The 27,756-nt window shown below is 40.0% G+C and overlaps 1 protein-coding gene and 1 long non-coding RNA gene across 2 annotated transcripts in view; both read left to right on the top strand.

Annotated features, from left to right (window-relative positions):
• Positions 1-7,141, top strand: part of ABCD3 (ATP binding cassette subfamily D member 3) — a 52,139-nt gene extending 44,998 nt beyond the window's left edge. The window contains exons 20-23 of the mRNA XM_067538434.1: positions 591-710; positions 1,918-2,022; positions 3,487-3,543; positions 3,781-7,141. Of these exons, the coding sequence (XP_067394535.1) occupies positions 591-710; positions 1,918-2,022; positions 3,487-3,543; positions 3,781-3,858 (360 nt within the window). The 3' untranslated portion in view covers positions 3,859-7,141. The remainder of the gene's footprint in view (positions 1-590; positions 711-1,917; positions 2,023-3,486; positions 3,544-3,780) is intronic.
• Positions 7,142-11,238: 4,097 nt separating this feature from the next.
• The window catches only part of LOC137146761 (uncharacterized), a 76,152-nt gene continuing 59,634 nt past the window's right edge, over positions 11,239-27,756 (top strand). The window contains exon 1 of the long non-coding RNA XR_010918039.1: positions 11,239-11,363. This is a non-coding gene — a long non-coding RNA (uncharacterized lncRNA). The remainder of the gene's footprint in view (positions 11,364-27,756) is intronic.

The following is a 27,756-nucleotide window of genomic DNA, read 5'->3' as shown; positions in this document are numbered from 1 at the left end:
GCTTTAACTGTGCTACACACATGGGCTGCTACTTCAGCCCATTTATCACACAACCTCTACTATTACTGGCCAGTAGATGTCAAGGATGTCACCCTGTCTGCTAAAGCCCTTGTTTTCTTATTGCTTTGAGTTATTGGCTTCTCTAAAGCTTTGATCCTGCCAGCTGCTCTGTGCAGATGGGACCCCTACACCATGTGCAGCTTCATTGTTTTCAGTGGAGCTCTGCATGGGCACGTCTGCATGGATCAACATTCAAGAATGGATATTAATACTGTAAGTTGTTGATCTTTTACAGAACATTTAAGATGTTTTGGCATAAGAGGCTATATGTTTGAAGCAGAGGTTTAAAATTGAGGATTGGTCAAGTTGCATTGTTTATTTAAACTTGTTCTGAAGTATCATTCATTTTTTAACTTTATTGCTATAGTAATTAAGTACATACTGAAATGTTATTTTGGTACCAATATCTTGGGTGAGAGGAGAGTGATTTTAATATTTAATAGTAACAGTAAATAATACTAAATCTGAGAAGTTACTGCAACGTGAAGTAGGTTGAGGTGTATCTGTAAGCATTGTTATTTTGCTAACAGGTGCTGAAGGAGTACTTGGATAATGTCCAGTTGGGTCAGATCCTAGAACGTGAAGGAGGCTGGGATAGTATTCAGGACTGGATGGATGTGCTCAGTGGAGGAGAGAAACAGAGGATGGCAGTGCGTCTCTATCTTATATGTACTTAAAAAATACTGTGAATTACAATAACTAATCTGAAATTTAAGTGATATCTAGTCAATACATTTTTCTACTGTTTTTTTCTTTAAAAAAAAAAAATTTAAGGGTTTTTTAATCTTAGTCCTCATGAAAATATTTTAAATTATTACAACATTATTATTTTCACGTTGTAATACAGATTTCTGAATATTTTCTTACCAGATCAACACATTCTCTTCTATTATGTAAGCAGATGTTGTAAAATACTGATTTCTTACCCTTGGAAAGTATACAGAGAATACTATCAGTGTTCAAATTTCTGTGAGGTTCAGTAAATGATGGTTTAAAAAAATTTCTCTTTTCCCCTTTTAATTTTCATATAATTTCTGCTTAAAACTTCTAAGGCTTCAGTATTAGGTGTGATTATTGGGAACACTTGACTTTCTGCCAACAGCATTGATCATTATATATGTAAATATTTTGGCATTCAGCAAATTTTTCCTTTAGCAAAAATCAAGCCAGAATAATGGTCTGGCAACATATACGCATTTCTGGGTTAATAAACAACCACATAATTGTGGAAATCTCCTTGTGTTACACATATATCCAAGATTATATTGTATGACTAGGAATATGGTTTAAGTAAAATTATAATCCAAAATAAAATATAAATACTTAAGAAAGAATTTTACTTGTATAGAACAAACTATTATATTTGAAATTGTTAAATATTCATATTTAACTGTCTGCTAGAAGACAAACTGACAAGATAGCAAAGGATATTTTCATTGCACACTGGCTGTAACCCACTGTGCTTCAGTATTACTCAAATCTCTGATTATTGCATTGCAATGTACATATTACTGTATCTGAACACTTCAGAATAATGGGATGAAATCACTAAAATGTTGTCTTTAAATTTTAAAAGTTTTATCTCCATTTTTAGTTGTAAACTTAAATAGTTTATAGTTTTTTCATGTATGTCTTTTGGGAGGGAAAGGTAATGGCAGCACAAAAACTGAAGTGTTTGAGCATTTGTGTAAATATTTCAAACATTTGTTAAAATGTTTGTTATATTTCCAATATATTACAGTAGTTCTAGCTCTTAAATGCTTATTTAGATGATAGATTATGCTATTCTGAAGATAAAGAAACTTGCATTGTGCTTGTGCTCTGTATTCACAAATGGTGTATTGTTTTGCATTCCAGATGGCAAGGTTATTTTATCATAAACCCCAGTTTGCAATTCTGGATGAATGTACAAGCGCTGTTAGCGTTGATGTAGAAGGCTACATTTACAGTCATTGCCGGAAGGTAATTTTTGTGTTTTTGTTTTTTCTACATAAAGAAAGAATGCTCAAATGCATTTAAATTGTTCTTTGTGCATGAAATTTCTAATTTGGAAAAAAGTCAACTTGAGGGATTGGTAAAACTGGACTTCAGTAACAATATTCGATATTATAATATTAAAAACTTTATTAAAATGTGAAATGGAATCCAGCTAACACCTAAAAACGGTTTTACACTTTCCTTATGGAAAAACCTATTCTCAGCGAGACGGACAAAACAAAAGGACATATAAGTGAACCTGTTTTAGAGAGAGAAGTCAACAACACTAAGAGAACTTTCAAAAAGTAAATGAAAAGGAAGTATTTTAGGAAGCATAAAGTTAAAACTTCTTTTCTATTCCCTATTCTCCCCCACCCTCACCCCAGAATTCTCAAAAGATTCTGCTCTCACATGAGATGTGGTTTGAAAAATATCAAGGGGATTAATTTGGGTGGGGGGCAAGAGTTTGAAAATAGAGCTTATAATGGGAAAATCACTTTAAATTTAACTATGGGGCAGTGGTGTCCTTGGAAAAGACTGAAATCTTTATCCAAATCTCTGTCAGTGGAAGCAGGAGCAGGTTTTGGTAGTAGTAATTTTGACATTGGATGGGCTGTGTGCGAAAGAAGAGCAGGTATTTCATTGCTTAAGTATTTACCATAAATAATGTATGCTAATAAGAAAACAGTCCTATGGCATTTTTACTTTTTAAAACAACCTAAATATCTCTTTTCAATTATGCTGTTAACATTTGGGTGCCAGGTTGTACTGCTTTCTAGTTGGAGGATTTATTGTTGCAAAGTAGCTGATCTGGAAAAGTAGCATCCGTCTGGAAAAATCACACTTTGTCAGCTGTTCCTTACAGAAGGATAAAAAACAAATAGTATGATTATCATCACTTCGATTTCTTTTTGTTTTAACCATTTACAACTTAACCATTCTGTACAGTTAGAACTGTTGCCTACACCTGATTTTAAAGATGAATTAAAGTTTTTGTTGTACTTAAGACTCACATTAAGTTCTTAAATCATTAACATCATAGACTTTAGTTAACAAACAAAAAAATTTAAAAAAAAATATTTTGAAATAGTTTCCTCTTTTACTTAACTGCTTGGGCTCAAGTTCAGGAATTTTTTTATTTTTTTTTTTGCAAGAGCCTGTGATATTGCTAACATCTAAGTACAGGGAGTGCATTCCTTAGTCGTTGTTATCAGCTTCAGCAGGTTTAAAAAAACAAACCTAAAACCTCTTTTGTTTTTCCTCTAAAATTTGCAATGTTGAGGCTACATCATAGAAATGTTTTTAAGGACGTAAAGTGTTTCTATTTATTAGTATGAGCTTTTAATTTCACCTTTAAAAATATTACCAAGTTGAGGGATCAAGGTTATCAGTTGAATTTGTCTTATGGGTGAAGTTCTACTTAATGTTTGTATTCTCTTCTTACTATAGGTGGGCATCACTCTCTTTACTGTCTCTCACAGAAAGTCCCTCTGGAAACACCACGATGTAAGTCATTTTTATTTTTGTTGATTATGTATTTAGCCTTTTTGGGGATATTAAATGGACTTTGAGTTATTCCTCAAAGTTAATTAAATTGGTTAAGTAGATCATCCTCTGACCAGTTTAATTAGGGGTCTTATTTTTTGTTCTTTAAAAAATTTCCGTATACAATTTATTATGATAAAAAATATTTTTAGATTAGCTTTGTCTTCTGGTTGCTGATGTAAATTTTTCACTCCACAGTTTTACCTGCACATGGATGGTAGAGGAAATTATGAGTTCAAGAAGATAACTGAAGACACAATTGAATTTGGATCTTAAAATCTATAAAGCTGCAAACTACTACAGAGACTGATAATTACAGAGAACATGTAGAAGGGCAAAGTAAACAGCAAGATAAAACTACTTGGCTTGTTTTAAAAAAAAAAAATTAACTAGGTATAGGATAATCCAAAGCAAGCTGTTACGCATTTATTATTATGTAGGATATTGCTAATTGTGTATATGTTGGTTTAATTATTAATATGTACTAAGAATGTCCTTATTCTTGTGGTTAAAAACCTGCCTAAATTAAATTGGGCTTAAATCAATGTAACCTGATTCATCTTGGGATGTAAACCATTTGAAGTCAGCTAATTTGACTTTTATGGACCTTCCTTTCCTTCAGTGAAGTGCTCTGTTAAAACTAGGGTTACTACCTCTCCTGTTTCTGGCAACAATTCTGATTTTCACTGTCTATTCTATGCATACTGCTGAATTATCCCACATAGTGCAGGATGTCCGTCCATTTTCATAGCTATATTCTGCTATCCTGTACAGTGCCAGACCTGGGTAGAGGCCCAGCTTTGTGATGGGTGTTGTATGTGCACCATTCCTGGTGCAGGGTTGACTGAAACAAGATGGCAGGAAGGAGCCTAATTCCCTTTGCTATTAAAGAGATTAGGCCTTCTCCACTGTGGATTTGTAGGCCTTTTCAGCCTGTCTGTCCACAGCTCCCCTCTGCTTCTCATTGTCTCCCATTCTTCCCTCTATTCTGCAAAAGCAATGCTGTACCTTGTTCTCCTCCTCCCCCAGAAAAGGGAATGGAGGCAAATGGGGAGAGTTGGGAGGAAGTTGAGACAGAAGAGAACTGAAAGAAAGAAATAGTAGGCAAAATGTTTTTCTGTATTTCAGTGGCTAGGGTCCTTGAATATTTTTTATTTGGGGTTGCGTAGACACACATGACAGCTCTGGGAAGTTGAGGGGCATGATTTTAGTTCCCAGAGCAATGGTGTAGGAGGGAAAACGATTAAAGGACCAATCTGCCTATTAAAGTTGTAGGAGTTTTGGCACTGACATTAATCAGATCAAGGATGGGCCCAAAACTCTATCCTTCTAAAACACTTAGCATCCCTCCTTGAAAGCAACATTTTGTTGCTCAGTAGTAGACTTTCAACTGTCCTGTTTGCTCCCATTTCTGTAATGTGTGGTAATGGTTAGCTTCCATCAGAGTTCTGCTGTTTGTCCTTCTTGTTCAAATAAGATGTACTCCTGTCCAGCTGCTGAATAGGTTTGGGTTTTAAGAGGGAGTGATAATGGTAGCCTCTACCATTTTTTTAATGTGAGGGATGCCACATCTCAAAATTCTTCAAAATTGGACTCCCTTTCCTGAGGGCTTTTTGTGTTTGATAAATTAGGCAATGCTTATGTAAATTAGTAAATCATTCAACAATAGTTCTTAAACAGTGGTCCATGGACTACTAGTCCATGGTGTACTGGTTCTTTTATTGCAACTGCCAAATCTCATTAAAAGACAGCTAAAATACATTGAATACTTTCCTGATATTACTTTTCCATTTAAACAATTACTGTAGTTGCCATATGATTTTACGTTATCATAAATGCAAAAAGAGATGGTCCGTATGATCAGGAATGGGAGGCTGGTGGTCCATGAAACTGTGTTCAGTTATAGTCCACACTATGAAAAAATTTTAAAATCCCTGCCATACACTGAAGTTCTGGTGGCTCTGTAGTGTTGCACACATGGTGTAACATAGGAATGCACTACATGAAGACATGCACTAAATATACAATAAATGTGATCTCAGTACATTTTATCAAGGTTTTCTTTTTTCTTTTTGTATAATCAATATACACTTGTACAGATGTGTATACATCTTCCTCTTAGTGACTAGTTTAGCTCTGTGAATATTGAATACCATCTTTCATATTAAAATTGTTACATATTAATATTTTCCCATTTTATCTTGAAACTTGAAAACTTTGGGATTTTACAGTTCTTGTCCATATCTCACAATATTAAAATACTCTTACATAGCAGAATAAATGCCAGTGACTGCATGTCTTCGTACAGGTACCCACTAACATAGGAGATAAATTCAACAGGTTAAATAGCATCAGCGAAATGCCAAAAGGCATGTGTTTGAAGCTTAACTTCATCCATGGATTACTTGACACTGAAGTAGACTCTGTTCATTACACAAGATGGCAAAGTTACCATTTTTACCAGTTTTTTTTATTCAAATTCTTAAACGTATCAGACTAATTTATAGTGAAGCAAGTGGTGCTGCTATAGGTGAGATTGTAGTTTTTTTCATCATAGCCCTATATTTTCAGGGTTTACCATAATCGCTGTTTTTGTGAAAGTTGTTACCCAATTGCACTTTTTTTTAAAAAAAAAACAATGTTTTAGTAGCTTTTTAGAGAGACTAATCTCTCTAAATACAAATATCTGTTTTTATTTAGTTGGCTAGAGAGAAGTCTGCGGTAATGTAAAGTAGTGGATTTAGGTTTATTTTTTTAAATGTGGTCATGTATTTTTGACACTAACAAATAGAAACCACTCAAAGCGCATTTATATATCATCCTCCACAGCAAGTCCCAGGGTGCTTTACAATTCAAGATTGATTAGTAACAGCACTGAGCATAAACTTTTTCAATTTCACATTAAAAACTAAAACAGACCCAGCTTCATAAACAAGGAGAAATAGACCCACTACTGTAGTGTACCGAAGTCAGTGGGAGAATTATCTCACAGGTCAGTGGTCTCACAGGACCATACGCTTAATTCCTAAAAGCTCTAATTTATATTGAGGATAAATCAAAGAATCACTTGGCTTACTGGGTGAGCAACTAGGAACATATAGTAAAAACAATTTGGAAAGATATTCTAGACCACTGTTCTTTAATGGATTACATATAAGTACTTTAAAATGCAAACTTTTATTGTCAATCAATGAAGAGATTTTAAATTTGGTGAAAATAATTGAATCTTGGTTCAGTTCTAAAATGGAGTTGTGGTATATATTGGTTGTAGTATTTTAATTGCTCAAGCTGGAAGTTTGAAAATAATGAATTATAATCAGTCATAGTGAGAATGAAAGTATTGATAAGCATCTCCATATCCTCAAGTATGGTGTCTCAAGCTGGTGACATTTTGAAATAGCATGGGTGGTACTCAGAAATGGTTGCATTTAAACGGTGTTGGGAGATATTCCTATATGGGTATATACTGTAGTTTGTAACTCACTGTGGGAAGAAAGACACTATATAAATGTAAGCTATTTAAGTGCCTCTGGAATAATAAATCTGGAGAGAAATTGTATTAGGCTTTTTATTTTTTATGGTGTAATTAGCAATTGTCTTGTGTAACAATACAGGAAGGGTGCACGTTCAACAAACCTAGAACCAATTAGTGAGACTTTTGAATTACTTAGGGTCAACTTTATACAATTCTCTTACATCAGAATATGAATTTCATACAATCAGTCAAACTATAATCACTATAATTTAATGGAAAAAAGAGCTAAATGCTATAGGTATAGGTAAGACAAGGTAAGTGAGGTAATGTCTTTTACTGGACCAACTTCCGTTGGTGAGATAGACAAGCTTTCTAGTTTACACAGAGTTCTATTACAGATCTACCTGAGCTCTAAAGCATAGTTTCTCAACCTGTGGTATGTGTACCCCTGTGGGTACGCGAGACACAGGCGGGGGGCGGGGGTACCCGGGGAAAAACAGAGTGAGGGAGAGGTGGGCAGCCGCAGCCCACTTCCCACCCGGTCACAGCTCCCAGCTGGAAGGCAAGCGGCAGCAACTAGCTTCTGGGGTAGGCGGGCAACAGCCCCCCACTTCCTGCCAGGCCCCAACTCCCAGGTGGGAGTCCGGTGGAAGCCTCCTGCATCTTGTGAGCTGGGCTCTCAGCTGGCTGGCAGCCACCCACGCCCCGGCTCCCAGACGAGTGACAGCCTCCAGTGCCCCAGCTTGAAGATGGGCAGCAGCCGCTTGCCCACATCCCCAGGTCCAAGCCAGCGCAGAAGCCTCCTCTGCCCCAGCTTGGATTGAATGGAAGTTGCCCACCTCCTGAGCTGGAAGCCAGGTGGCAGCTGCCTGCAGCTTGCCCAGGTGGCAGCTCCCCTCCCTGGCTCAAAGCCCAGTGCCCAGAAAACTTGTCAATTTCACTTCTCTGGCTGAGCAGTGAAATTGACAACTATGACAGCCCCAGATTTCACCAATTAACCTCTTCCTGTATCTCTCTTGCCCTCCTTCCCTGTCTCTCTCACCCCATCCTCCTCTCAAATCTATGGCAAAAAATTTGGCGCAGCGCTTCATATTCCTCAGCATTGGCATGCCGCTCAAAGCCTCCTAGCTTTGGCCAACATCACCTCTAGCCAAGGTACATACTTGAATTGTGCACCCCTGATGTATAGGTGGCAACCCTACCCACACTAAATCGGACATCTGTCCTATCATGGCCTTATATACTCCGCCCTTCTTCCAACATATGGCTCACATTAGTCTGTAAATATAAAATCCTGTGAAAAATTGAATATTGGGGTACTTATTAAAATTGTCAGAAGTTAGGGGGTACTTGCTACTTAAATGGTTGAGAAACATTGCTCTAAAGCTTATCTTTCTCCCCAACAGAAATTGGTCCAGTAAAAGATATTACCTCACCCACCTTGTCTCTAATATCCTGAGACCAGCACAACACTGCATACAACATAGGTATGGGTGTCTCAGCAAATAATTGTGGCATGAAAAGAATAAACTCTTTTTTCAAATTAATTTTTGCCAGGCTGTATCTGAAAAAGGAGAAAGACCTAATAAATTAAAATCACATATTTTTTGTTTGTGCCTTTGACTGTATATCCAGAAAGGAAAATATTTACATTTGGAAAAATAGTTAAGGAGCATAAGTAGTAAACTCCCATTTAAACTGAACCACACTGTGCAGACCAAAGCTCCATATTTTAGTTCTCTTACGTAAGCTGAAGAGAAAATAATTTTTCCAGTCCTGTTTGGCTATCCTGTCCTCTCTCTTGCTTCCTTAGTCTTCCTTCCTTGGGGTAAAATTCTCCAGTATCTGAACATTTAGTGCAGTTGTATGAAGGATGAACCAAGCTTTGCTCCATGAATTCCATGAGGTCCGACCCCTCCTGCTGTGGTCAGCTTGGGAGTCATCTACTTTGAATTGACATGAGCAAGCACTCGAAGAAAAAAAGGTTACCTACCTTTTCATAACTGTTGTTCTTCAAGATGTGTGTTGCTCATGTCCATTCCAAGACACACCCACCTTCCCCTCTGTCGGAGCCAGCTGGCAAGAAGGAACTGAAGAGGTGGTGGGTTGCTGGGGCCCTATAAACAGTTCCATAGTGGCGCGAATCCAAGGTGCAGCTGAGCTGACCCGATGGGTACCACTAAGGGAAAAACCTTCCAACGACTATGCGCGCAGCATGCACACCTATTTGGAATGGACATGAGCAACACAATCCAAAAATAGTTACAAAAAGGTAGGAAACCGTTTTTCGTACCACAAGGTTTAAAGCTTGTCTCTGCAAGAGCCAGAGCTTTCTCAACAGCTACTCTGAAACTGTGGAATGAACTCTCATAGGAACTGTGGAAACCTTCACTACCTTCTGCTCCAAATGCAACCCTCCCCCCACAAAACAACCAAACAAAATACTCCATACACAATTCTTCCCCAGGGAGAGGAGAGCATGAACTACATGTCACAGCTGTTCGTCGTGTTGCTTAATACATTACTGCAAGGTGCTCAGAAACTACAGTAATGAGAATATAAAAAAACTATTGTATGTGTAAGTTTTTAAAGGCAAATGTCAAATTCCCATTGGTATCACTTGAAGATAGTTTGTAGTATGAGGGAATGTCAAAGTAGTGTTACACTATTAAATATAAACTCAGTGCTGTGTACTAAGATGAAGTAGGGTGGTGAGAGAAGGAATAAATGATAAGAAGACACAACTATCATGTTTCTGTAATTCTGTTCTGGAGGGGCTTTTGTGCAGAAGTATAAACCACCCCTTGATAGCCCTTTCCACCAAATGGCAATTAGTAAACTCTTTAGTTCGACACTGAACCACAGGGAATTTCCACCTCTACCCAGTGCTTATGTTCAGAAAGAAGGAATAATGGCCCCAAACCCTAAGGATGGAGGGAGGGGACAGATAAATTCAGGGCTTCCTGGGTGAAATACTGACCCTCTCTAGGGAGTGAATAAGATCTATGCACCACTTAAATCCTATTTTGAGGACTAAGATAGTGTGTAGATGGTGTGCTGGCACTCTTGCAGTTGGGTGAATTTCATAATGGCTTTTGCTTGAGAAGTTGGATGCTCCCCTATAGCCAACCCAGATAAGAAGAGCAAGTGCAGTTCACACTGCTCCCTTATGCCTCTGGCATGAATATGATGCATCCTTAGTGTTCCCAATGCAGCATTCGGAAACAAAGCAGGGATCCACAGATTATACAACAATGGCTTATCAGGCTAGTTGCTCCTGCTTTGAATTTATAAAATCTTCAGAATTTGTTCTAAGAGAGCAAAAGGTTTGGGTAGGTTTTTGGTTTTTAAGCCCTGATTCTGTACCTACAGAAGGCATAAGAACCTGCTCCTGCTCCCATTGAAGGTAATGAAAGTTTTGCCTGTGCCATCATTAGGAGTAGGTCTTAAGAAGGTACTTTCAAAATCAATCAATCAAATCAGTCAGAGTTTTAAACAGTCTGACTAAATATCACTTCCCCATTTTGGTAATCAGGTTTCACTGCCATGGTGTTTGGCATGTCATAATCCTATCAGACCTTCAGTCATCCATAGACACTTCCAGGTGGGCTAGACCTCAATTTCTAGCATGAAAAATTAGCAGAAAAAATATGATTTTGTTTTTAAATAAAGTTGATTGGGTTATTATCTTTTATCAGGCTGTGTTTATACATCCTAAAGAATCCTAAACAAATAAATAAATAGGACACAAGCCCATTTTTTTTTTCTGTTTGCAAGGTCACTGTTAAATGACCACTTTAAAGCATCTCCAAGACTTTGAGTATGATTGTGTTCAGTCTTTCATTAAAAATATTCAGTAACAGGCAGCTATTGCTGCAGGTCCCTTGCGTGGCGGCTAAAAGAGGTTTCCCTCCCTGTGTAAATTCACCACTGCAGGCAGGGTCCCATAGAGAGTTTCCAGACCTTTCTATAGCTCTCTAGGGAAGGGAAATCTGTTAGTTTACACAGTATACTCCTCTGATTAGCTAACTTTCCCCACCAGCTGGGGAAAGGCAAGGCCTTGGTAGTCACTGAGAGCAGTTCCTGTGGTGGAGGGAGGGGCTTCTTCCCACAGCCCCTGGAGGAGCAGGCAGAGTTCCCGCCTACTGTGAAAGGGGCAGGAGGACTCTTGGCTTTGTTACCGGGACTGCCTGGCTCCCGTGCCAGTGCGGGGAAGAAGAAACCCACTCCCAGCCCTAGAGCTCCTTACCCAGTACCAGGAGGGAGCAGAGGCCCAGCCCAGTACACAGCAGCAGCATCTGAAGAGGTATGTTTGCCGCCAGGCCTAGCTGCTGGGAGGTGTGAGAGGGCAGCCAGTTAACGAATGAGGGAGTCTCGTGCGTGTGCATGTGCGTGTGTGGTGGGGGGATGCAGCAGATTAATTCAGTTGGGGCAGTCTATGGGGGAAAGGACTGCTAAATTGAGGCCTCTTTGGAGGGGGTGTTGTAAATGGCAGATTAATTTGGGGGGAGCAGCACATAGCTTGGGGGGGTGGCTCTCTGTGTTGGGGTAGCCACAAATGATTGGGGTTAGAGTCTGGTGCCTGGGGGTTTCTAGCTCTTCTCCCTTGATGTGTGTGGGGGGCTCCCAGTAGGGAGCGTGCACTGTAGCCCTCCCTCTGGAGCCCAGCAATATCAGCAACTCCTCAGGCCTTATCTAAACTGGGGTTTTGCCCTATTCCAACCACAGGTTTGTAGCTTGACCAGTGCAATCCTTGATGTAAACAGCCAAAGCTGCTAATTGGATCCAGGGGGTTTACCTCTGTTTTGAATGCCTGAGAGAAAATGCCACTGATGAAAAGAGTAACTTTGTCCCTCAATGCTAGGGAGTATGCTGGTACAGCTTCCCCCAAAGGCTGTAATTGAGGAAAATCCCCAGTCAAAACAAAATCTAATTCCATTTCTGCATGTTTATGGAAATTATTATTTATTATTTTGTCTGAAGATGTTGGCAGATACACATAGTCCATGTTAGGAATATAAAAAGAATGGTAAAATTTAGATGGGGAGTATTCCATACTGGCCACTATTAATTTTTATTCCTCATTTTAATTCCTCTAATTTCTAGTAATGGATGAATTATTGTTTCAGCCCCCTACTTGTATCTTCCTCTATTCCAGCACATTGTCTACTGATGACATTTTACTATTCTAGTAACATCTGATGTCTTACTCTTCTGTGCCCATATCTCATGTTTGACTTCTTATTTGATTTCATTTGATATTTTCTCTTTGTACCAAATGTTACCTTTTTCTTTATAATCAGCATCTGACTTTTTGCACATTTTTGTCTCTATTCCTTTCATCTTCCCTAAGTATATTGCTAGAAATTAGTAGGCGGGGGAAGGAGGAATTAAAATGAGGAATAAAAAATTAATAGTGGACAGTTTTGAAAATTCTCCATATAATTTTACCACCATTCTTTTTGTATTCCTAACATCTTTTTCTCTCACCAACAGATGTTGGTCAGATCAGAGATACTATCTCACTCACCTTGTCTCTCTAATTTCCTGAGACTGACATGGCTACTACTACACCGCATACTAAGTATACTGTTCAATGGTGTAATATTATTCATAAGCTGTAGATGGTGCCATGACCAAAACATCTTTACTATTATTTTCTTGGGTCAATGCTCATTTTATAAGTCACTATTACTTTTCTGAATGATGGTCCTGTTTTCCAAAACATAGCTGTCAAAATGACATACCTTTCAAAATACCTTTTCCATCATAAATACACTATTTTGACTAATTTATTTAATAAAGGAAGTACACCTAATCCTGTATAAAGGATTAGTAAATGACTAAATCCTCCTCAGTCTTCTTCTCCAGAAGGAGCACTGGAAACGTGCAGTGCCAAAAGTTTGAGATGCTCCTTATTAGGGTGAAATTAACAGATGAGCAATAAATAAATTTTACGTTGTGTGCTAACTCTCATATTCTTTGCACACCCAACTTCGGTGGCAGTTTTTGTGTGTCTGGTGAATTGAGGACCCGTGTGAAGATAGGAGAAGCAAAAGACTGGATAAATTTAGACCTTTAATTCTAATAGTGTGCATCATCTTCTATTAGTAATATAGACAATGTCTTTCACAGTCCAGTGTCATATAAATCTATCTTGATGATCTCCTATTGCTTCTCAGTAGCTTTCCAGTCTACTTACTACTTGTTGCTCTACTACTATACTAAATGAATGACTTGTATTTCTCTGATGCATCCTCATTTCTTTTGAAGAATCAAAGTAAGTTTCTCATACAGCTGTGTTAACTGATGTCCAAAAATACAATGGTGGATGTACTAGAAATACCAAGGTAAGTAGATAGACAGCTATGTGAAATAAAAGCAAATTCATTCAAAAAACAAACAAACAAAAACATTTCTTGAGGCTATTTGCAATTGGTATGTTTGAGGTTATATTTTCAATTTTTAAAAAAAAAATTATTTTATTTTTCCAATAAAATTTCTTCATGAGACATGCCAAATGTCACTCACTCAGAGGGAAATACATTCATTTGGGATCTGAGTAACTTCCAATTATCTCCCTCTTGTAACAAAGGAATTTGCAGTGTGTATTTCATTGAAAAATTTAAAATCTCTCTGATCAGTTTTTCAAATTTGCCTCATTCAGGGCCATTCCCTCAAGGTCTCCTTATGGAGAGTTCACATTGAAGTGAGGCTGTAATTACCAAGGAGCCTCTGAGTTCATTCACATGATCCTGCCTGCTTATGGGATCACACACTTCTCTGAAGACACATGAACTCCTGCTGTATAAGATAAAGTGACAGCATGGTGGAAAATATCTGGATGTGGTCAGCAATTACTCCATGTGTAGCTGCTAGTGAGAATTTGATTAACCATTTTAAAGGCATTTTTCAATGAGTAGTTCAACTTCATCTACTGTTGTACAGCCTTTCCATATTTAATAGATTATTTTAAATGAATAAATGACAATCTGCCATTTTTCTTTTTCTGCTGATTGTACAAGAGGGCAGATTCCCCACCCATCATCCTCCAAAGTTGACTTTGTTATAATAAACTTCAGCTGGATGTTTAAAATTCGCACACATCTTGTAGAAAAATACAAAGTGTCCTATGCTTCCTGCTGACTCTCTCATTTGTTTTCTCCCGCATACAGAGAGGAATCAGTTGCAGGTTCTGAGACAGACTAAAGCCAGGCTAGATTATCACAGCAGCAATATTATGTTTACATTACATTTTATTTCTTCTTGTTAATTAAAAAAGTTATCCTAAAAGCTCTCGCAGTCATCTTTGAAATGCTGCAACATCCTCTAGCTTGAAGTAGGAGTAGAGTAGAAAAAACACCCATAAAAACCACAGACTCAAAGGGTCTTGATTCAAAGTAGACTTGAAACTCAGTCACGCAATTTTTTAACTTGAACTTTAAACTGAAATCATGTTTCTAAACATCTGACATTTCTGTGTGTACAGCCTTCTCATAAAGAGAGGACTTGTTGCCAGTATTTCAGTGAGAAATAGCGCACTGTGAAAATGCTCATTCAGTTTGAATTTTGATGAAATGTGAGACATGGGGGCATTCATGCACTCCCCTTGATGAAGGAAAGGTCATTTCCATGGAAAATGTTTCAAAGACCAAATTTGGGAGCTTGCTGCGGTGCCAGACTACCAACTCAGGTTAGAAACTTTTTTGCTAGACCTACATTGCTCCACCAGCTGAAAGGGAAACCCTAAAAGTTTGTGAAATTCTCAGCACATAACTAATACAGTGCTTGGTCATTGAGAATGATCCCCAAATACTTTATATTCTGAAATACATCCAACTTTGGAGTGGAATTCAGTGGTCAGGCTGCACTAATAACATTACTCAGCAATTTCTTAGGAGAAGTGAGATTTTCCCCAGTTGAACCTAAAGGGGAATGTAAAATAGACTGAGCCAAAACCTGCCCTTCCATTGCAGGTGCAGAAGGCTTAAATGCAGAAGAACCACTCTGCTTTCACTGTGTGGAGTGGAAGGCCCTGAAGAAAATATGGGGTGGGGTATAGACCTGCACAAAAAAGAGAAGTGCTGTGGGTTAACTCTTCACATCACTACCGAGTAGTCTTGGGAGTGGGAAAATGGGCCACTGTGATATGGTATGGCTGTGGTATGGTATGGTACGACTGTGGTATGGTATAGTGATCCACTGATGTAAAATCTCTGCAAGGGAAGGAGGGATGCAGCAGCCATAGCTGCTGCTATAGCATGTGGTACTTCATGTAGAGGAGAGGATTCTACCTCTCCTGACTCGCACTTTGCAAGGTCTATTTGCTCAGGCATGGTAGAGGTGGCTAGGATTTGGCTCCATGTAATTACCCCAGTAGAAATTTTCCAAAGGCATTGCATGGGGTCTTTAATAGCTAAGAGTGTCTGTTTTATGATTTGGTGAAAAGCTAGAAATGTCTCTTCAAATATTTAACATATTGTAGACATCTGTGCTGAGAAGGAGATTAAATAAGCATTGTTGCACTCCCTTGACTCTGTTTTGAATGCTAATTTCATTTGATATAGTTTTGGTATCAGATATTCATCTGCATAATAAGTTTATATGATTATGTCACAAAAACTAAGATAATGGTTTGTGCCTAAATACCATGGTGATTGATGCATCTCCTAAGAATTAGTTAAGAATTACATTTATAAAAGGTGTATACAGGGTTAATAAATTAATAGATGTCTTAAGAGGTTAACCAATTGTTAAAAACTATTGTAGACTCCGGTAGGTTAGTAGTTTGCTTATAAATGGTATATAAATCAAATGGTTTTAACTCTTTCTATTGAAGTGCTGATAATACTCATATCTGTATCATGCTCATAACATCTATTAATAATTTATTAACTCTTTATAACCTATTTGTAAATGTGTATTTCAGTTAACTTTTCCCCTTCTCCAAAAATAATTAACTCCCCAGCTTTTACTGTGGATAGATTTTTAGGTTGCTAAGAGGCAACATTGTATTTGTCTATCCCATCATTCATAAAACCAAAACACTTACTAGTAAGGGAATGACTCGTTTTGGAAATGTAACCATCCTAGCATATTTGAGGGGACAAAAGGTTAATTGGGCAGAGAGATACTTTCTTTAGGGGGGAAAAAGTTATTCCTCTTTTTAAAAAAAAAAAAAAAAATTGAAATCTGTGGGGGTTTTTTTAAGAAAAGGTAAATTTATCAAACTTAAGGCTAATAAATGGGCAAGCAGAATATTTAAGTGATAAATGAAGTGCAGGATATTTTTTGGAGACCGAGGACTGGATTGCAGATTTTTATGTCCTCTGGCTGCACTTTATGTGATTATAGATAGTGTGATGGTTGATATAACTTCCATTAGTATGTTCAGAATAATTCTAGGGAATTAATTCTTTCTACAGTAGTCTATTAAATTGTTTGAATCATCTTTCCCAATTCCATTAATCTTAGCATTATAAGAAGAAGCTCTTGCAAACATATTAAGGCGTGATCCTTGCTTATTGTAGTCAATGGAAGTTTTGCTGTCATCATTTATTGGGAGCAGGGTCAGGCCCATATAACTCCCCTCCCTCCCCACCCCCCATGATAGTCAGATTTTGGGGGTTAGCAGTGTAATGGAGAATAATCTATGCCCGTCGATGTTTCAGTTTACAGTGAAACTGGCACAAGAGATATTAGGCAACTTCTCATTGTAGGCGACTGGTCAAATGTAACAAGCAGATTCTGCTGCATCTACATTAGAAGACCATCATCAGGTAGCAACCAAATTTTGTTACTCAAGACAAGTCTCACTATATAAAATGTTATTCTTTCTTTAATACATTTTTGGTGCCATTGCTTTCCTAACCTATATGGTGTCATGTTCAGTTTGATTTTAGACTACTGTGGTATTTAATTCTTCTTCGAGCGCTTCTCATGTCCATTCCATTATAGGTGTGTGCACACCTCCGTGCACAGCTACTGGAACTTTTTCCCCTTAGCAGATCCCATAGGGCCGGCTCTGACACCCCCTGGAGCCCTGCGCACATGCCACGGTATATGAGACGCTGCCGGCCCTACGCTCCCTCAGTTCCTTCTTTCCGCCTGTGACAGTTGCTGGAACTATCCTTGCTTGCCTTGCAAGTGCTATTTCCCATGTTCTGGACTTTCTTTTTTCTGTTACTTATCCTTAGATAGCTAAGTTAAGTAGTTAACAGTGGTAGTTAGAGATTAGGGTAGTCCCGGCTGGGACTTAGCCGAGACCTGGGTATGCCCCAGTCACCGGACTTCAAACCATGTGCCTCCTGCGGGAAGGCTTTCCCACTCAGCAACCCCCACGACAGCTCCCTGAAGTGTTTGGGGGAAGCTCACTGTAAGGACAAGTGTAAGATCTGCAAGGTTTTCAAACCAAGGACTCAAAAGGACAGAGAAATCCATTTGAAAGCCTTGCTTATGGAGGCAGCACTTCACCCGGCCTCCGAGCCAACCCGCTCCATCTCGGTACCGAGTGTGGAGTCAATATAGAGTGTGCTTTCAGCACTGACTGTAACTCGGCACTGCACCGCTTCCCTGGTGCAGAAGAAGAAGAGGAAGCAGCGCAGGAAACACAGACACTCCCCCACGCTGTCTAAATGGGGTCAAGTGCCGAGCCTCACCAAGGTTGGCCCGTAGAGACCGTATCTCTGGAGCCAGCGTCTCCAGTCAGGGAGCCGCCTCCGACTCCTGGGAGTGGGGGAGCCCTTCTGGCTCTGCCGGCGCCATTGACACTGGAGGCCTTTCAGGTGGCAAGAGCCTTGTTGGCCTTGCCTCTGCTCCACCCTCCGCTGAGGTAGAAGGTGCTGGTGTCGCAGGGGAAATCTGCGTTGGGTCCCTCTGAGTGGCTGAGGAGATTCCCGGTACAGGGAGGAAGATCTCCCGCCAGATGATCACCTAGGGTGGAGCAGTGCCGCTCCCCTAGCAGTCGCTTCAGGTCGGGGTTGTTGGACTGACCTGCACAGACACGGGGCACGGAGTCTCCCTCCCGACGCCGATGTCGATCCCCAGCACTGGGAGCAGCTCACGCCAGCCAATGGCACTGGTTGAGGTTGCCTGCCAGGCGTTGCTCCACAGACAGTTCCCATTCCCGCTCCCCGGCACCGAGGAGTTCACCCACACCGAAGTGGTGCAGAACCTGGTTATCGGAGGAAGTCCCGGCATCAAAGAGTTCGCCCTCACCGAGGCGGCACAGAACCCGGTTGTCAGAGATGGACTTGGTACCGAGGAGTTCACCCGAACTGAGGCAGTGCCGAACCAGGTCGCTGAAAGTTGACATGGAGCTGAGAGGCAAGCTGCACCGAAAGTCATCGGTACCGAGACGACGCTCCGGTACATCTAGCTCCTTAAAGCGCGACCCTGCACACCGGCACCGTTCATGGTGCCAAAGGCGTCCCTCGTCGGCGTCAAGGTTGGCCACATCATGAGGGCATTCTCCAGAGAAACGGAGCGCCTGTGACTCGGGACACCACTCCCCCCCCCCCCCCCCCCCGGCTTGGTACCGCAGGGCAAAGTCCTCGGACTCCAATGCTGCGTCAGAGTCCTTCAGGGTGGTAGTCATCGGATGAGCGGCTGTCGACAAAAGGTGCCAGAGCCCCCGATGCAGGTAGCCCCCGGATGTCCTCAAGGGCAGTGACCACCCCAATGGCCTTATTGGGATCCCTGGGGTTTCCAGGTGGGGCCGGGACCCCAATCTGTTAAGTCCTTGGGGGTACGATCACTGCTTCTGGTGCCGAGGAAGGTCCATCACCCACCCTCGGACAATGATTTGGACCTACAAGAGGGGACCTCTGTGGGTACCGCTCGTCAACAAGAAGGGGCGCCACTTCAGGCTGCACCCCTTCAATCCTCCTCCTCCTCGCCGGATGAAGCAGTCACCCAAGACCACTCAGTGCCACCTTTCTGCCTAAGGTGGTTTCCCAATTTCATTCTATTCAGGATATTTTTCTCCCTGTGTTTTTTTCCAAACCTCACGGTTCGGAGGAGAAGAGGAGATGGCATTCGCTGGACATGAGACTGGCCCTGGCCTTCTACATCGAGCATACAAAGCCATTCCGGAGATCAACGCACCTCTTTGTCGCAGTGTCCGACCTGATGAAAGGCTCACCTGTCTCCACCCAGCGCATCTCCTCTTGGATAATGTGCATCAGGTTCTGATACGAGCAGGCAAAGGTGTCGCTTCCAGAAACCATCACAGTGCACTCAACCAGAGCTCAAGCTTCGTCTGCAGCCTTTCTGGAAAGAGTGCCCATGCAAGACATCTGCAGAGCTGCCACCTGGTCGTCGGTGCCACTACACCATCATTCAGCAGGCAAGAGAAGATGCGGGATTCGGCAGAGCAGTGCTGGGGCGGCTGTCTCACTGGTAACTCTGACCCACCTCCAAGGTATTGCTTGTTAGTCACCTATAGTGGAATGGACATGAGCAAGCACTCGTAAGTAACCTTGTTTTCTTCTTCCAGTAACTGCTGTTCTTCGAGATGTGTTGCTCATGTCCATTCCACAACCACCTCCAGTCACCACTCCCAGAGTTGGCAGAAAGAAGGGACTGAGGGGGTGTAGGGCTGGCAGCATTTCATATACCGCGTGGCATGTGTGCAGGGCTCTAGGGGGCGTCGGAGCTGGCCCTATGGGATCTGCTAAGGGGAAAAAAGTTACGGTAGCTATGCACGGAGGTGTGCACACACCTATAATGGAATGGACATGAGCAACACATCTCGAAGAACAGCAGTTACTGGTAGTAACCTTGTTTATTCTTTACTGCCTCTACAGTCCAAGCAAAAGGTTTTCAAATTTCATGGATTTCATTTCTGACTTAATGAGATCTAACATTTTTGTTTGACTCATAATTGATCATTTTGACACTGAAAGAAATGAGCAATTCTTAAGTCATTTTGATACGTTTTCTTGGTAATGTACCAGCAAATGGAGCTCTCAGTGCTCAGAAAGATTAACTGAATAGCTATTTTGTGGTGTAAGCTTTCTGCAGACCTGTGTTGAGTAACACACTGATGGTATTATATTAATGCAACAAAGCTGACTCTGAATCACGGCCCCACTTCAGTATTCTTAATACCATATTGGGATAGGAAATGCAGAGTGTTTAGGCCAAATTAATCCCTGCAATAATATCAAAGTCAAATGAGGTGATGTGGTTGAACCTTTAGATTGAATAGTTTATAACAAACAGGCAGCAAAAATTATTTGACTAATTGTAAGTTTTGTATGCTACACAGCAATGAAACAAATATTAGTATACAAATTGCTCCACAGAGTATGCCCTTCTCAAACCCTTCTAATGCCTTTTTTAAAAATATGGTAAATTACTGCAGGATTGAAGTAAAAAGTATTGACACAGAAAGTGGCTGTTATAGCCAAAGATGACTACCTGTGAGAATTGCTAACGTGGGACATTTGTGGAAGTAACCAAACAAAATATGATGTATGAGAAACTGAAAACTAAAAGAATGGAAGATGGGCTAAGTTATTTTGGGAAGCAATGGTTAAATGAATGGCCTGATATGCATAACACTACTGAAAACCGAAGGCATAATCTTTTATATTGAAGCTGGAAAACCAGGTCACATATGCAGAATGTTTATTTTCTGCATGTAACAGGGAGTTAACATCTATAACATGTCAAATTTGCAGCTTGACATTCTTATTTAAAAGAAAAAGTGCTAGAATATTAATATAAATAATGTCAAATACTTAGCAGAGGGATTTTGTATATAAAAATGAAAATACCCAGAGTTATAAATAAATAGTTTTCTAAATAAAAAGTTTTGGAGTGGATATAAAGCTGCATGCTTCATGGTTAAACTATTCTCTAACTATTGGGGATTAGGATGAGACCTTAAAGGGGACAAATTACCATCCATCTGCTTCCTGTGAGGTTTGTTGCACCTCTCTGAAGCATCTAGTGCTGGTCACTGCTGGAGACAGAGTACTGAGCTAGAAGGACTATAAGTCTGATCCAGTCTGGCAATTCCTATGTTCACAATTAATACATATTAACATCATATAAATATATAATATTGTACTGTAATGATCCATGTGATACAATGGTGAGTTGTACAACACAGAGAAGCAGTCCCTTCTTGGTGACTTTGTGATCCCTAGTACTCTCCCAAGTGCAAGGTTGTCCCCTTAAAGGATTTTTTTTTCCTACTAGCAACTGTTCTTGGTCTGGCCCACTAAAATTTGGCAGAGCCCAAGGAGCTGTAGCCCTTAACAGTCTGTCTACACAGCTGCTGGGATCGAGTCTTCCAGCCTGGCCCCACAGATTTGTGCTAGTGGGACTCATGCTAGCTCATTAACAAAATAACGATGTGGATATTCCGGCTTGGGCTGGAGCGCAGGCTCTGAAGCCTAGGGAGTGGCGTGTGCTTCAGAGCCTGAGCCCAACTGTCAAAGCAACATCTACACATCTATTTTTAGTGCACTAGCCCAAGATATGATAGCGTTAGCCTGTTGCTTTCAGCAGCTGTGTAGACATACCCAAAGTGGCCACTTGTACAAATGGCTGCATCTTTCTCTCTCCCAGCTGGTAGTACCTGTTATGCCCCACCTATCCCTTAGTTTTCTCTCTTATTGCTGAGGAGATGGCACATTATCACAGTTCAAAACATTATTGCTGATATTGCTAGTACAGTGTGATTACTGTCAAACACACTAGTATATTTTTAGAAGGGCAGATCAGGAACTGTATAAGAGGTGAACATAAATAGGAGGCATAAAGGGTTGAGGTTGGAACATTTGTTGATGAAGCGGGACAAATGCTCTGAGCTGTGATCTGGAAAAGAAAAAAGAAAAAAAGCAAGTGAACTTCCCAAGTGCTGCAGTCTTCATAGCAAAGAATATGACCATGCCAAGGGATGTTGGAGGATCATAGAATCATAGAAGATCAGGAGGTCATCTAGTTCAACCCCCAATCTCAACCACTTTTTGGAGCTTCAGAATCCATTCTCCATGAGTTAAAACAGGAAGGACAGCATTCCATTCGCTGTATGTGAAGCATACTTACAACACACCAAAGAGAAAGGAGAGTCCAACATGTTAATGACAAGATTTTCTGACATTAGGAACAATGACTGTATTTTGCAAGCATTCAAAATGTCAAGAGAATTTGTTTACAAAGGAAATTTAATGTGCTTTTTTCCGGCATCAGCCCCATCATGCAGGCAAAAGATAGAATCTTACAACCCATTCTCAGAATGTTAATGTACCTTTGTTATTTTTAGTAATACTTTAAAATGAGATCATGAGATAAAATGTGTATACTGAGACTCAGATTCCTTCTCCGACAATTCAGAGAAGCAGATGATGCAGTCTAGAGGGAAGAATTAGGCCTGGTCTACACTTACTGGCAAATTTGGCAGCAGTTGACAGGAGTTACGCAAGCTACATAGATTGTGTAACTTGTGTCGACTTCCTAAATTCTGTTCTGTGCGCAGTCTCCAGTATGCTGCGCCAATGGCAAATGCATACCTGTTGACGCAGCATTACTCTTTTTTCGGAGTGGTTTTATTAAATCGGCTTCCAGATTGATTGAGTGGGTCTTTATTTCTGCTCAGTTGAACCGGATAAATCGATTGCCATCGTCAATGTAGACATAGCCTTGGACTGGGATTAACCCAATATACATTATTCACAGATTGCAAAGTGTGTGTGAAATACTACTATTCCTATTGGACTACACAGAGAGCAAAGCAGTGAAGAATTAGGCCCTTTGTATGTAATGTTTTCTATGGCTATGTTACCAAAGTGATTGACTAAAGCAGTTTCTGAAGGAGGTAAACTGGCTGTACTCTTAATGTTAGGCAGAAGCAAATGAACTGAATAAAATGGAAGGACAAGAAACCAAATCCACTGCCACTTTTGTTATAACAAAAGTATATGTGATATGATTTGAACAGCAAATAAAACATGCAGGATATCACCACATTACGTAAAAAGCTATTCAGTTAAATTAATATATTTTATACATGTTTCAAAAAGATCTCAGAAGCTCTTTCTGCTCTTGCTTAATTACAGTATACTGTATTGAAGGAAGTTAAAAATTCTGCTGGAGTCATTCCAGCACTTTTCATTATACTACTTCACATTGTGAAATTAGTTCTGGCACTATGATTACTTTTGAAGGAATGAATGAAATAAATTCTTATGCAATCTCAATGGGAAATTTAATATTTAGTTTAGTTTATCTATTGGTGAAATAATTTAGTGCAGAAGTGAGCATAGATTCTCTTCATAAGATGATTAATGTTCAGGTAAATTTGTGGTATAAATATTTACTGTGTAATATGGTTGAATATTTTTTTAAAAAAAAATACAGGCATGTAATTTACATCACCAAGGATGAGTAAGAACTGGAAAAGCAAGTCCCCCTGGGTTTAGGCTGCTTCACCTCTAGTAAACAACCGATCAAAAGTAATCATCATATTAAAATTCTGTGGTGTGCGCTGAAGAAGGGACTTGGAAAAAAAAACCAGAGCACCATAATCACATTTTCAGTAGGGTTTATTTTAAAGGTTTAGTCTAAGGAATATTAGGGTTGGTTTGCCATTGTTTTATATATATGTTTCATTTTGGCAGCAAGGAGAAAGCTATGGAGAGCTGGGAAATGCTGTCAGTATCTTAATTATTCCTTAGTTGCTGATCCAAGGGCTGATTAAATATGATAATGTGGTATGATTAGATTTAAAGAGGTTGGGAACTTCTCATTGCACCAGCCAAGCAGGAGGGAGAACTGTAAGGAGCATTACTTACCCAAGTCAGAGGCATGAGGGAGGGATCCCCACTCTGCTTGTAGCAGAGAGGTGGAGCTGTGTTCCCCTCATCTTCCTCCCCAACCTCATATATTGATCCTCTGGTTTGATAGAGCTGGGAAGCAGAGGGCCATTCAAGGAATACTTGTGTTAAATAGAGTAAGGAATGTTCCCCTGAATGGCACAGGGCTGCCTCTAGGTCTAGTTACTTAGAAGGGAGGGGCAGGTAGGGAGGGGCAGTTACTTAGAAGGGAGGGGCAGGTAGTGGGAGCCAGGGGAGAAGGTGGGAGATTCGAAGAAGCTGTTGAGGGAGCAGGAAAAAAGTTCTGGGACACTCCAGCCTCATGCAGGAGCACCTCTTTCAATATCCACCACTAATAAGAAAGAACCTGGGCTTCAATTCCTGGCCACAGCAAATCCTAGGATGGGAGCAGAGGATACAGAATTGATCATGCCTACCTCACTTTTCAGTAGTCCATAAAAGAATGTAACTGAAGAAAAAGGATCTGACCAGAAAAAGTAGGTTTCCCTACTAGTTTTCAGATGTCAAGAGGTTCCAGTAAGAGCATCCCGAGAGAGCTTTTTAATGGGATTCATAGAATCACATCTGTTTTCTGAGAGTCTGCCTAACCTAGCTACGACATACTGCACTTAGAGGTTGGAGAATATCGGGAAGCACAGAGAATGCAGAGTGACCCTCAGAGTGTCCCAGTGGGAGATACTGAATTAGGGTCTGTGTACTGAAGGGAGAATTCCCTGACTGGCAACTTCAAAATGGAGCTCAGCCAGAGAGAAGTAGAGGGTCCTCACTGAGCTTGAATATTTCCACCCCTATCATTGTTATGGATGTGGAGAGAAACTCATAGTATCTCTGTCCATACAAGGCTTTTTCTTTTATTATATTTTGGCCTTCTGTACAGTTTCACACTCCATATTATAAGTACACACAATAAATCTCAAATAAGGAAAGGACGTGATTTCTTTCTGCACAGCTATCTGCTGTTCATTAAGAAAGTGAGTATGCTGAACTAGTTACAAGGGATAGGCAGATGTGATGAGAACAGGCAAATGTTAATTCAGTTAATTGTGGAAATAAAATTCAGTGAGTTAAATGCCTTTTTCTGGATCTGCTCCAGTAGACCTTACTTTCTCTCATACACCCTCTCCTACTGAATTCAGTGAGGCACCCAGGCATGAAAGGAGAGACTACTTGTATATGCATAACTACTCACACTGAATAAACTGAAGACTATGTTTCAAATTCTGATTTCTGATACTATACACTCAGACAAGCCTTTTGAAAGCAGTGGAGTTGCACAAGAACAAGTGAGAGCACACTGTGGCTCTCCGCCTATTTTAATTTTCTATAACTTTTCTTTGGTACAGTTGTGATAATCCTGTGTTGCAAAGTTCTGCAGTTGTGCAGTATTTACTATCAGGCTAAAAAATAATAATCAGCATTACAAAAATGCAGGCACATAATCTCTCTGTTGTTTTTCACTTATACTATGCCATAAGCTCTTTGTCCAGAGCTGTCACATGAGTAGTGATCCAAGTTAAGCTCATAATCACATTATTTTCATTTCGTGCCTCTTAACAGAAGCCTTCTCTGCAAAGAGCTGAGTTTGCTATAGTAGAAGTAAAATTGATATTTTGTATGATGGTGGTTGTACCTAGCTTATGTCTGTACAGGGTCTTGCTTTAATGAGACTGCTTTGGATAGTAACAAAAAGGTCTGTATGTTTTCAATAATCACAATGTATGCCACATGCAGTCTTTTGGCTTTGAGGCAGAGGTTAGGGGTCTATTTCAGGCTTGGGTGAGGTTCCGTGGTCCGCAATGTGCAGTAGGTCAGACTAGATGATCACAGTGGTCTCTTCTGACCTTAAAGTCTAGGAATAGACTGGCAGAAACATAGCATTGCAACACCATCCTTCATTAACTAGTACCAGGAAGAACAATGTGTGAATCAGAAAAGGAAAATATTATAAAGTTGCAGTAAACTTTAGTGTGATGTTAAATTGATTATATTAAGAACTTAACTCAAGAATATGTTGTCTTTAAGGTACTATGCAATGTTGTTTCTCTGCTGTATAGAAATATTCAATTCCTCTTACATGATGGCACATAACCGCTAATATATAGTATTGAGAGGATTTAAAATGAAAAATTCTTAATGTGGGACAGTGGGCATCATAAATAAAGACCTTGTTGCATTACTGATAGATAAGGAAATGTATACAAAAGAGGGGGAGACCAGTGATATCTGAAGTCGAGTAGGCAAATTTGATGTGTCCATCCTTCCTGATGGAAAGCTTTCCTAAATAATTTTTCTGATTAAAAATGGTGCAGTATTAGGGCTGGCTAGATGAGTGCCAGGTGTGCAGTACCACAGGCCCTTGTGCTTCAAGGACCCCCTCTTTTTACCTGCTCTGCCCAACACATCAGTGACCTCCCTTGTCTTCTAGTCCTCCCTACACACGTTGAAAATGCATTGAGGGATCTAACATTCCTCACCCTCCTCCACTGACGATTGCCTCAGGCGTGGTGTACCCTTAGCTATGTCAATACAAGTTACATTGGTCAGGGGTATGAAAAAACCCATCCCCCTGACCATCATAGCTATGTTGATAAAGCCCCCAATGTAGATGCAGCTAGGCCAATAGAGTCCTTCTGTCTATATAGCTAATGTTGTTCATAGAGATGTTGTGCAACAGAAAAAACTCCTGTCAGTGTAGGCTGCTTCTATACTAAAGTTTATATCAATGTAGGTTCTGTAGTGTAGCTATAGTGTCAGTCTACTTTCCTCAGCCAATGAACCTTTTCCCCCACCCGTCCTGCTGTATAATTTATAGATGATGATCACATGAAGCACCAATGCTTTACTTTGTGCAGGTCCCTGAAGATAGCTCTTTGTAACAATACATTTGAATACATTTTGTAGAGGTAAGCATGTACAGGACAGCAGTTGGCCTGAACCCAGGAATAAAAATTTTGACAGACACACACTGCAGAGCCTTATCTCAATCGTCTCTACAGACAAATGACTAAAGAATAGTAGGATTTGGAGACCCGTTAATTGTACCTGATCAGACTTGCCACCTCACTACCGGTGTTCAGTACTAGAATCCTTTCAGTCAGGGATCTCAAGAGTTACAGGGGTCAGATTTATGGATTTGCTGTAGTAGTGGGGAGTCTTTTCTCTACTTCAGGCATACTGTTTTTATTTTTTATAACAAACAAAAACTTTTTTTTAAACCAAGCATTTTTCCTGAAGCATGGTTCATACAAGTACTGCACTATTAACCCCACGGACCACATTCATTAGTAAATACTACATAATACAAAGGAAGTGAGGATCATTCGTGCAGAATGCTTTAAAGTAACCCTTACCTGTTGTGATTATTTTTTTTGTTATTGCTGTCACATTTGCCCCTCTATTTTTATGCATTGTAAAAATCATGGAATTTCCTTTTTTTTTCCTGTGTAAGGTTTCCCTAAATTTGGATACACCTGCATATAATCTAAAATAGGACACAGAACAGAGTACATGTCTCAGAGCTAGGAAAGCTGCGTTTTATTCCTGGCTCTAATCACTAACTTATTGTGGTGCCTTAGCTAAGTTATGAAACTTCTTAGTGACTCAGCTACCCCATTCCAATAACAGGCATGCAGATATTTACAGTACTTTATCTTCCCTTATTGCAACTCCTGTATAATATAATGGAGATTAAACAAGTAAAGTTCTATATAAATTGCTTTCAGAATCTATAGAGTTTAATGGAGTTGGACATGCCTGCTATAGGTTGGTATAAAAATTCTGTAGGATGTATTCATTCTAAAATTCAATATAACTGTTCCTGTGGGCATATAAAATGCTGTGAGATCTACAGCT

This window comes from Emydura macquarii, unplaced genomic scaffold (assembly GCF_026122565.2).
Source record: "Emydura macquarii macquarii isolate MOO-44397 ecotype Brisbane River unplaced genomic scaffold, CSIRO-AGI_Emac_v2 contig_480, whole genome shotgun sequence".
Lineage (NCBI taxonomy): Eukaryota > Metazoa > Chordata > Testudines > Chelidae > Emydura > Emydura macquarii.
Note: the sequence above shows the minus strand (reverse complement) of the source record. Positions and strands in the feature narration are given on the sequence as shown.